Genomic DNA, 12,419 nt, shown 5'->3' on the forward strand with positions numbered 1-12,419 from the left:
TGTGGACTAGATTGTATATTTTGGACTATATATTGAATTTACTAGAAAAAGTGAAATTTTATATTTCACATTCAAACGTGGAAAAATATAGATATATTAAACAGAATTACTTTGAAAATTGGAATACGTTTGTTCCAAATATTTAATTTTGGGGTTGTTTTGCGCAAAGACGTATTTCGGAACATTTCTTTATCTGTTTTTGTTATTGTTATTATTAATATTTTCCACCCCTTTTTCTGAAAAGCTTGCTTCCTTTCTGACTCAAACAGCAGAGTCAGTCATGTTAATATAATATTTTGAGCAACGAATTCACTAGCTATAAGCATAATTGCATTCTTTCAACGAATACCTGTATTTCTATTTTCATTACTCACTAACTGCTTCAGGTTTCCTACAGTGTTTTATGCCTGCATTTTACTGTAAATAGGTGTTTATCGCGCATATTATTACTAGTATTTTGAACCCTTTCTGATTAATACAATTTTCAACAAGTGAAGAAGAGCTCGTTTTTTCATTGACTGGAACCACGGAAGGCGGAACTAAAATACGCACAAATCACAAAGCACTACGTCGCTCGGTGTAGAGCGCTAGAGCGAAAGCAGCCTGTCAGCGGCCCTGAAAAAAAGGGGAAAGGGCTGGCCTTACTGACTCACAGTCCAAAACTTGGGTTGCGCGTCCATCAGAAAACAGCTTAGAAAAATCTCAGCTGAAGAGAGAGGAAGGTCTGGTGCATGTCACGTACTGATCCGCAAAATTACAATTAAGATTTCTTCGTGCGCAATTTGGAGGACAGTTTTTGACTCACTGGTGCATCCTGAGATTCTGCAGCGCAGCATTTCACCGATCGAGACAGAAGCGTCAGAAAGGTGTTCTTTTCAAAGTTTAGACTGGACTTGTTTGTTTTGGTGTGTGCGCAATGATGGCCACTTACCAAAACCCAGAGGATGACGCAATGGCCCTAATGATCCACGACACCAACACGACCAAGGAGAAAGAGCGCCCAAAAGAGGAGCCGGTTCAGGACAAAGTCTCCGAGAAGCCGGATCCGTCCCAGAAACCGCCGTACTCCTATGTCGCTCTCATTGCCATGGCTATCCGGGAGAGCTCCGAGAAGCGCCTCACGCTGTCCGGCATATACCAGTATATAATCACCAAATTCCCCTTCTACGAGAAGAACAAGAAAGGTTGGCAGAACAGCATCAGACACAACCTGAGTCTTAACGAATGCTTCATAAAGGTGCCGCGGGAGGGCGGCGGCGAGAGAAAGGGGAATTACTGGACCCTCGACCCAGCCTGTGAGGACATGTTCGAGAAGGGGAACTACAGGCGACGCCGCAGGATGAAGCGGCCTTTCAGACCCCCACCAACGCACTTCCAGCCGGGGAAGGCCTTGTTCGGAGGGGACAGCTATGGCTACCTTTCTCCACCCAAATACCTGCAGTCTAGCTTTATGAACAATTCCTGGTCGTTGGGCCAGCCGCCCACTCCGATGCCCTACACGTCCTGTCAGATGGCCAGCGGCAACGTGAGTCCAGTGAACGTCAAGGGGCTGTCAGCCCCCTCATCATATAACCCTTACTCCCGGGTGCAGAGCATGGCGCTCCCCAGCATGGTGAACTCTTACAACGGCATGAGTCACCATCACCATCCCCATCATACCCAGCAGCTAAGCCCTGCCACCGCGGCACCACCTCCGGTCTCCTCCAGTAACGGAGCCGGCCTTCAGTTCGCGTGCTCCCGCCAGCCCGCGGAGCTCTCCATGATGCACTGCTCATACTGGGAACACGAGACCAAACACTCGGCGTTACACACGAGGATTGATATTTGAAGTTTACCAACTGGTCCGTGCAAAAATGAAGACTCTGGGAGAGAGAGACAGAGAGGTAATTCCTGTGACAGTATTTTGAAGAGACCACTCTGACTCAGATCTCTTCGGTTCCAAGCTGACATCTAAATGCCGACGGGGAGCTATATGCACGAGGTGATGCTGAGAAAGTTTTATGAAATGGAAACAGGAGGTAAAGGAGTCATCGGCTGCTCATTCATCAGGTAGCACAACCTCTGGGAGCCATTTCGTGCGCCTGTATTACACTTGGACTGATGGCCATAACTCGGTATTGTAAAATCAAAATTGTGAAATGAAAAACTGATTATTTTGAATGGATAGACATTGCTGACATCGGTCCAGCTGTATTTTTGGTGTGCGTAATGATTTGTCTCAGCTTTCCTTCGGCTTACTGCCGAAAGACGTCCTAATGAAGTCAGAGTTTTAATGTGTGATTAAATCAGAGCTAATTTTGGCTTTCTTAGTAAGCTGCACCGAGAAAGGCCTGCACGGTGATACTTCACCTCCTGCTATAGTTGGATACTTTGTTAGGTTTAAAAGGTGTGGGTAGAGATCCAGCAAACTACCAAAAGAAAAAAAACAATTCAGGGCTTTTCATACTTTTTGATTACATGATGTAAATTCCAAAGTGACGCCAGCCAGTGTCAGATTTTGTTCTTTCTAAATATCGTTTTTATATATATATATAAATGTGATTAGTTATGTTTCATTAATGTTGGGGCCATGTTTCATTTTAATTAGCACTTTCCCTTTTTTTTAGGTTTGTCAATTTCTTAATAAAGTTGTATTTCTTAAATAATTAAGTGGTCATGAAGTAATCTGTTGTATGCTTTAGGCTATTATAGCAACCACTGCTGGCAGTAGGCGAGCAATCAGTAATAAACAAATCTGTGAACCTAACACGACATGAAAGTGCCACATTGGTTATGATGCAGGAGTTTTTTTCACAGCTTGTTCAAGAAAGAAAATAACACTATTAACAGCGGCGCGTGGTCGGCTGAGGATAGGCTTACATAAAAATGGCTGATAGGCGCACTCAGTATCACTTTAAAAATTAAATATGTATTCTATTGAACTGTTTGGCTCAAATTAGGCACATTTAAAAAATCTATCGATTTATTATATTAGTGTGACCAGGTAAAAGCTTTCTCTTTCAACTAAGAATCAGTGTCTGCGTTGTGTGCAATACAATAAAAACACATTTAGACTTATTCATTAGTATTTATGCCCGCTAAGGACAATTAATGTCATATGTTTAATATTTTATATTTTTACCATCTGCAGCGGCGTTGCGTGTAGGTAACAGTCCTCTTTTTTACTAGTTAATTTCAAACAGACAAAGAAACAAAATACACACATAAACTGGAAAATTTCAGCTCGTAATTTATGATCATAAATATCCAAATATACATATACATCTAAATAGTCTTTCTCTATAAGTGCAGCAACACTACTAATGCCTTCTACCGCTAGTAATAATAATAATAATGATATAATATAATAATAATATTAATAATAATAATAATCATAATAATAATAATAAATTCGATAATATGGTGGAATTGATTTACGGCATTAGTGTATTGTTTGTTTGCGTTTTTTAGTATTTTTTTAGCTATAAGTATTGGTAATAAACAAATAAAATCAGTTAAGGTACATATATATATATATATATATATATATATATATATATATATATATATATATATATATATATATCTACCAGTAATAGTAACACGTTACACGAAGAAAAAAAAAAGATAAAGTCATTTATCCCAAATGTAGTTTACAAAATATTGACATCTGCTGACAGTCTGCTCTGAAGGGTGAAAGTGGGGCACATTTAGACAGCTCCTCCTTCTTCCCTTCTTTTTGTTTTACTGAGAGATTGCAGAACTAAAGAAAATAAAATTCCATGCAGCCCAGAGGAACATCCATGAAGAAAATTAAAATAGCCTTTTGGTAAAACTTGATCTCAACCTCTTCTCTGCTATTATCACAAAGCATCGACATATTGGCGTTATCTGCTGTCTGCGTTTACATCTGAGTGATCGATCACTGCAAATAAAGTGTCTCCTTCGAATAGGTTATAGCTTTCACGCACAGTGGATTACTAAGGAATCGTCAGGTCATTTAAAAAATATTATTTCCTAAATTAATTATTGTACTATCATTTAAAGATGAAAAACTCCCAACACATGACTTCAGGGCACCACAGGAGGCGCATCCAAGCATTCACCTCTCTCCAACTTTTACTCGTCACAGGGACGGTCAAACAGGGTCATCGTCCAGGTGCGCCAAAATAGGACGCAAAAATCCTTTTTCTTGTTTTTTTCTACTGCAGAGACAATCGGTGACCGAACGAAAGCCACACTTACGGCGCCATGGATACGCACATTACATGAGGTTTTGCTAAAGTAAGCTAACCGTAGGCAATTATTTCATTGCATATGTACAAAATGCATGTGGGTCATGGATAATTTAAGTAATTTATTGACAGAAAAAGTCGCATAGACTTTTTGCATGTATATAAACGAAATTCAAACGATAGCTTTTTCTTATATTTTCTTCTTTTTTTTGAGGACTGCATAAACAAGGAATTCTCGCCCCTGGGTATTGGCTGCTGATAAAGCGCATAATTCACTTATAATCCTCAGACACAAAAGTCAGCGCATGTCGCATGATGACTGTTTTTCATTTATTATTCAAGCGCATAAATAAATAATTTCAATAATCCAGCGAGAAAACAGCACATCACTTCATCATGACAGACAGACTCTGCACAAAGTCATAATCACAGATAAATTGACTTGACACTCGGCCCAACTGTAAACAGCGTGTCTTCTTCTTCTTGCTCAGCAGCAGGCAGCTGTCGGGGATCAGTGAGCTCAGACAACCTCTTAACATTGTTGCCCAAAGCTCGTATAAAAACTGCGGGAACAGAAACACAGAATGAAAATGCCATCAGCCGGGTCTCACTCAGACTAACACTGACACTTCTCCATCCTCCTGTGTGCAGAGGGAGCGTCGAGGCAAGCCTGAAATGTAGCTGTGTACGTTCTCAGCTTCCTCACATTAATGTTTTGTAAACAATAAGGAGATAAGGGCGCTTTTGAAAGGCAACTGTATTCTAAACAAGCTTACAGAAATAATAAATACAGGGGTTTAACAAGAAATAATGTTTCGACCAGTGCAACCTTTTACATAAACTGTCCAACCAGAGGTGGAGTTTATTTTATTTCTTTCTCCTCCTGATTTAAAGTTGGAATCCATCAATCAGTACAGCAGCTTTTGTCATATATTTATTGATTTATTTGTGCGTTTGTTTGTTTGTTTTTAAAAGGGGAAAGTTGAACTTTTTGTTTATTAACAAAGTTTATTATTATTATTATTATTATTATTATTATTATTATTATTATTATTATTATTATTATTATTATTATTATAGGTCTATTTTATATGACAATTGCTTTTTACACTTTATATTGGCGAAAGCCTTTCTGCACCAAAAGCTTCCATATGTAAACATACATCGCTGTCTCTGTGTCTCTCACTCACACACACACACACACACACACACACACACACACACACACACACACACACACACACACCTTACTAGTTAAACTTGAGGACCAAAAGGCTCGCCTATAAAAGGCGCGAATATACAAAGACGTGTGCGGACTCGGGCGCAGCAGGTGTGCAGTTGCGCAGAAAGGTTGTCAGTTCAGCAGGGCGGCAGGGAACAATGGGCCTGCATACAGGATGTCTCGGGGGGCTGAGACAGATAAGGCCAGCCGAGGTTCAGCCCAGGCGACACAGGCCTGCTTTAATATAGTCTTCTTTTACGCTGACCTCGGGAGTTTATAATATATCATTCATTATGAATGAATTGGTGGAATTTTTTTTAGACATATAAGAGCAGCTTCCTTCAGGCCTTTACACTAAGAGCACGTTTAGCAGCCCATATATATCTAGATGTGGCTGTCGGAAACAATAATAGAGTTCACAATGACATTAGAGCTGCTGAGACATGAAGAAGAACAACGATTTAACTATGGCGAGCACAGCCTTATGGACACATCTCCCACGTATCATCTTAATTGGAAAGTGACGCTTTAGTGACTAAGCGGGAATAACAACAGCAACCGTGCAGTCAGAATTAAAATAACACTGGCTAATTATTATTAAATGTGAGTCGAGCGCATTTCTGCATCGGTGAATATTTCTGTCAATCATAATTATTTCTCCACAAGGTGAAAAGGTTTAGCGCAATGTGCGGTTTGTTTTCACGCGTCTTTTCCGCAGAGCGCGTTCTGAATAACCATGATTGTATCCTTTGTTGTGCTCTCGGAGATGACAGATTATAATCAACAAGACGAATGAGGTCAACTCATTGTGGAGGCAACGCATTTGACCCTCGCTTCTTCTCCGGCACACACACACACACACACACACACACACACACACACACACACACACTGGAGCGTACCTGGAGTCGTTCCGCGTATGACAGCCTGCATGCTCCACGGGGCATCGGCGATGCGACCCGGCAGGTCGAGTCACACGCAGGTTGCAGGTTTCCCAATGCCTGCACACAATTGAATTCCTGGCATTCTGGTCAATGTTTGAGATTGAAGAGCAACAGTTTCCACTTAGACGCGGCGCACATCACCCCGAACCCATTGAAAAGGAGAGTGGGGGTCACCACTGTTTGGTATACATCTGCTCCAAACAGGAAAATATGCAGAGATTTGATTCGCAGAAAATCCGGCAATTGTTCCAATCAGCATGCGTTTTTTCGTCTTCTCCTGTCAGAGTAGAAAAACTCAAAGTTTCAGCCTTTCTGCCACGTACTGTGCTATGTCCACGCCATTACTGAATTTGGAGTTGTTTATTTTCTGAGCGCGTCCTCTGGTGAATCTCCAGCTTGCCACGGCGATCTACGTGATGTTTTCAGTGACTGCTGATCCCTATCTTAATGACAACTCGACGAAACAATGGATGACATATAATAATTCTTTTATTAAGCCAAAAATATTGCAATGGTGTGTGTTGATACACCGCCACAGTTTATAAATAGGAACCGCGCGTTTGTTAACTGGAACTTTGGGCAACAAAGGTCCACAAAATGTCTAGAAATACCATATCTATAAATACACAGGAGTGTCATCTATTCAAGGAAAAGACAGTCATCCATCTGCAGAGCAAAATCATCACGCACTGACCTCTGAGTACCCTCCAGCCACCACGGGGCCGCTCAGTTGTCACACAAACGCCATCCTTTGAGTCTGACAGCCTTTGAGAGGAGAGGTGGTGAGATGCTGACAAAGAGCGACTGAAAATAAGCAGTCACCGGGCTAAATATTATCTCATCTCACTTTGGAGGCTCTAAAAATATACCTGTTTAATTTGTCATTTCATGTATGATAATCTCTGTCCAACGTGATAATCACGAGCTCTTATCAAATAACAGTGTTTTCGTGACGGAATATCACCTCTCAGCAACGACTGGAGGTTATGCTCCGGCTGACCTGTTAAAGCAAACAAACAAACGTGCACACAAGGTCAAGATTTACCAGCGTTTGGCTCACGCTAACTTCTGCTGTGGATGTGGCGGAACTGACCAGCTTATACTGTAAAGGGAAATGCGATAAAAAACGGTTTCCGTTCCCTTGATTATGAGCTGCAAATTGCTTTGTCGGGATTTAAATGGCAGGTCTTTTCCCAGCGTGCTCTGATGGAGTCTATTTTTAAAGCGCTTTCCTTTCTCGCCCCTCTAAAAACTTCCGCAGGGTTGGCAACAAGAAGCTATTAGGATAACTCTTCTCCTGTTAACATTCCAATTAATCAAAGACGAAAGCAAATTCCCACTGGGATCATTAAGGGCCAGCACCTGTTCTTCTAATACTGTAGGCTGTATAATAAATCAGTCCAACTTCATGGTCAGACTTAGGCCGACCTCTGGGGATGGTGTGAGACACATAATCACTGAAAGCCAGTTATACATCAGCCCACTATCAGTAATAGAAACCCCACGCGGATATGAATGCCAAACACTGAGCTTATTTAAAGCAAAACATCTTCTGGACGCTCTCAAATTTATACTCTCAGGAAGCCTTTTAGGATACAAATTGCATGAGATTAACGACACATCCTACGTTTAAATGGATTCAGTCAGTTATTGTAATGCTCTTTAACAACTGTGTTTTGCATTGTCACATTCTAATATTCTCCGAATTTCCTCTAAATAATGAGATTTGTGAATATTTGGTTTAAATATACGTATACAAAACAGGAAGTTGGCCCCGCCTCTATGTGGATGCCAAACAATCCCAGGTCACATCTCAAAACAATCCAATTTCAGCCATATTTCTTTCAAGCAATTACATACCTCTTGGCAAGGCTTCACAATTAAACGAATGATCATACTTGGAAATCCATAATTGTACCATTCGCATAAGGTGCCCTTTCAACTTAAATGTGTGTTTTATTACATGCTTATCATCCGCGATGGGATTACGCACAGTGTGGGTTTGGACTGAGTTAGAGTACATTTAATCAAATAAGAGGAGACGTAATGGAAGCATGCTGGACCCAAAGCTTCACTGCCTAAGATGCTGTCTTTGAGCCCAGCTTATGTTTAGCAAATTTCAGACAATGAGAACATTATGAGAGGAACTCTGAGGGAGAGCCTTTTACCCCTGCCCACCAGAGGTCATACGCATGGCATATAACTAACCTCTACATCTCTAATGAGGCCCATCAAACATAAAGGTACAGAGAGATGTTTAAGATTACGCAAACAGGAAGAAATGCTTTTGATTCATAGCAGGTCCGATCATCATGTGGTGGCAATGGATATCGTCAGCTTTCACTGATTTTGAGAAACTCTTACGATTTTTTTTTTTTTTTTTCGTTTTGGCTCTTCTTGGGAACTGTCATGGTTCAGGTCAAGTTTGCTGTGTGGCTCTTTGCTGCTCCCTTGTGGCTCAATAACGCCATTACAAAGAAACGCACCATAGCAGACGCTCTTTCTCTCTCTCTCTCTCTCTCTCTGTGTGTGTGTGTGTGTGTGTGTGTGTGTGTGTGTGTGTGTGTGTGTGTGTGTGTGTGTGTGTGTGTGTGTGTGTGTCAGGTTTGTTGGTATTTTAAATTGATTTTTGAAATCAGTTAAGGGATTATGTCCAAAAGTTGATTCTGTTCATCTGGACGTAGCGTTTTTGTGGAAAAAAATGTTTCATCACTCATCCAAGTGACTTCTTCAGTCTCAGCTGACTGCAGGTTTCCTCAATCTTATAAACAGTACATTTGCATAATGACTGAAACCAGCCCACTGAAGGAACAATGGGCTGTGAGGTCAGTTCCTTAATCTTAATTATGCAAATTCTCATGATCAACAGCCACTGACCAAAACCCACTGATCAAAGCCCACTCATCAATGGCTATGAGTACCATTCACAGGGAGTTGGGGAATGGCTGCAATCACAGCATTGTAAGATGGCGAAAGATGTACCCTTAGGCCCCCTCCTCGATTCAGAGATGGTCTTTCCCTTTTCACGTAAATGGCCTCCTTGATTCCGCGCTCAAACCAGCGTTCCTCCCTGTCCAGGATGTGTACATCCTCATCATTGAAAGAGTGTTCACTGGCCTGTAGGTGTGAATAGACTGCAGAGTGCTGGCCTGACGAGGTAGCTCTTCTGTGTTGTGCCATCCGCTTCGCCAGAGGTTGTTTGGTTTCCCCGATGTATAAATCCTGGCAATCCTCCTGGCACTTAACAGCGTGCACTATGTTACTCTGTTTGTGTCGGGGGACGCGATCCTTGGGGTGGACCAATTTTTTGGCGCAGCGTGTTTTGAGGTTTAAAAGCCACAGAGACCCGGTGTTTAGAAAAAATGCATCTCAACTGCTTCGATACTCCTGACACATATGGGATCACTACAGATTTCTGCTTAGGGAGCGGTTGTCCTTCTCTCCTGGATCGGCTGGAGCTTTTTTTTTTTGGCGCCTTCCCAGCTTTGACAAAAGTCCAGCTGGGATAACCACATTTACTCAGGGCCTTCTTGATGTCCCGTTCTTCTGCCTCCCTGGCTGCTGTGTCAGTGGGGATGGTGTTCGCTCTGTGTTGTAGCGTCCTGATGACACCCAGTTTGTGCTCCAGTGGATGATGAGAGTCAAACCTTAGATACTGATCTGTATGTGTAGGTTTACGGTACACGTCAGCTTTTAGATGTCCCCCATTACTGATGGAAATCTCACAGTCTAAGAAGGCTAACCTGACACTTTTCATATCCTCCCTGGTGAATTTGATGTGTCGGTCCACCGAGTTAATGTGATCCGTGAAATGTGGTACGTCCTGAGATTTGATTTTCACCCAGGTGTCATCCACATACCTGAACCTGGTGTTCCAGGGTAGGATGGCAAAGCCCTCTTTTCCACTTCTTCCATGTACAAATTGGCCACGATGGGTGAAACCGGGGAGCCCATGGCACACCCATGTTTCTGCCTGTAGAATTGACCCTTGTACAGTGGGGCAAAAAAGTATTTAGTCAGCCACCGATTGTGCAAGTTCCCCCACTTAAAATGATGACAGAGGTCAGTAATTTGCACCAGAGGTACACTTCAACTGTGAGAGACAGAATGTGAAAAAAAAATCCATGAATCCACATGGTAGGATTTGTAAAGAATTTATTCGTAAATCAGGGTGGAAAATAAGTATTTTGTCAATAACAAAAATATAACTCAATACTTTGTAACATAACCTTTGTTGGCAATAACAGAGGTCAAACGTTTACTATAGGTCTTTACCAGGTTTGCACACACAGTAGCTGGTATTTTGGCCCATTCCTCCATGCAGATCTTCTCGAGAGCAGTGATGTTTTGGGGCTGTCGCCGAGCAACACGGACTTTCAACTCCCGCCACAGATTTTCTATGGGGTTGAGGTCTGGAGACTGGCTAGGCCACTCCAGGACTTTCAAATGCTTCTTACGGAGCCACTCCTTTGTTGCCCGGGCGGTGTGTTTTGGATCATTGTCATGTTGGAAGACCCAGCCTCGTTTCATCTTCAAAGTTCTCACTGATGGAAGGAGGTTTTGGCTCAAAATCTCACGATACATGGCCCCATTCATTCTGTCCTTAACACGGATCAGTCGTCCTGTCCCCTTGGCAGAAAAACAGCCCCATAGCATGATGTTTCCACCCCCATGCTTCACAGTAGGTATGGTGTTCTTGGGATGCAACTCAGTATTCTTCTTCCTCCAAACACGACGAGTTGAGTTTATACCAAAAAGTTCTACTTTGGTTTCATCTGACCACATGACATTCTCCCAATCCTCTGCTGTATCATCCATGTGCTCTCTGGCAAACTTCAGACGGGCCTGGACATGCACTGGCTTCAGCAGCGGAACACGTCTGGCACTGCGGGATTTGATTCCCTGCCGTTGTAGTGTGTTACTGATGGTGACCTTTGTTACTTTGGTCCCAGCTCTCTGCAGGTCATTCACCAGGTCCCCCCGTGTGGTTCTGGGATCTTTGCTCACCGTTCTCATGATCATTTTGACCCCACGGGATGAGATCTTGCGTGGAGCCCCAGATCGAGGGAGATTATCAGTGGTCTTGTATGTCTTCCATTTTCTGATGATTGCTCCCACAGTTGATTTTTTCACACCAAGCTGCTTGCCTATTGTAGATTCACTCTTCCCAGTCTGGTGCAGGTCTACAATACTTTTCCTGGTGTCCTTCGAACGCTCTTTGGTCTTGGCCATGGCGGAGTTTGGAGTCTGACTGTTTGAGGCTGTGGACAGGTGTCTTTTATACAGATGATGAGTTCAAACAGGTGCCATCCATACAGGTAACGAGTGGGGGACAGAAAAGCGTCTTACAGAAGACGTTACAGGTCTGTGAGAGCCAGAGATTTTCCTTGTTTGAGGTGACCAAATACTTATTTTCCACCCTAATTTACGAATAAATTCTTTACAAATCCTACCATGTGAATTCATGGATTTTTTTTTCACATTCTGTCTCTCACAGTTGAAGTGTACCTCTGGTGCAAATTACTGACCTCTGTCATCATTTTAAGTGGGGGAACTTGCACAATCGGTGGCTGACTAAATACTTTTTTGCCCCACTGTATGTGAAGTAAGTGGAATGAAGACACAGTTCCAAAAGCAAACACACTTGGTAGATGCTGAGAGTGGTCCTGTTGCTGAGGTTGGGGTCATCCTGTAATCTCTTATGCACTACCTCCAACGCTTCTGTGACTGGGATGCAAGTGAAGAGAGATCTAACATCGTACGAGACCATGTTTCATCTGCCTCCATAATGACATCTCTCACCTTCTCAACAAAATCCAGGATGTTCTGAATGTGGTGTTCAGAGCTGCCTACCAGCGGGTTGAGGATTGAAGCCAGAAACTTGGAGATGTTATAGGTGACCGAGTTGATCATACAGACAATCGATCTTAAAGGTGCATCCTGTTTATGTATGTTCAGTAAACCATACAGACTTGGTGTAGATTCCCCTGGGTATAGCCTGTGGTATGAGGTCCGGTCATTAGCCTTGTCTTGTTCTAA

At 42.4% G+C, this 12,419-nt stretch overlaps 1 protein-coding gene across 1 annotated transcript; it reads left to right on the top strand.

Annotated features, from left to right (window-relative positions):
* The first annotated feature begins 638 nt into the window (after positions 1–638).
* On the top strand, positions 639–2,645 carry foxl2a (forkhead box L2a). The gene has a single exon (XM_085479242.1). It carries the CDS (start codon positions 917–919, stop codon positions 1,826–1,828), a length of 912 nt encoding a protein of 303 aa, XP_085335368.1. The 5' UTR covers positions 639–916; the 3' UTR covers positions 1,829–2,645.
* The last annotated feature ends 9,774 nt before the right edge of the window (positions 2,646–12,419 follow it).

Source organism: Copadichromis virginalis, linkage group LG14 (genome assembly GCF_057382275.1).
Source record: "Copadichromis virginalis isolate Kocher_CV1m ecotype Utaka linkage group LG14, C_Virginalis_male_GT1.1, whole genome shotgun sequence".
NCBI classification, from domain to species: domain Eukaryota; kingdom Metazoa; phylum Chordata; class Actinopteri; order Cichliformes; family Cichlidae; genus Copadichromis; species Copadichromis virginalis.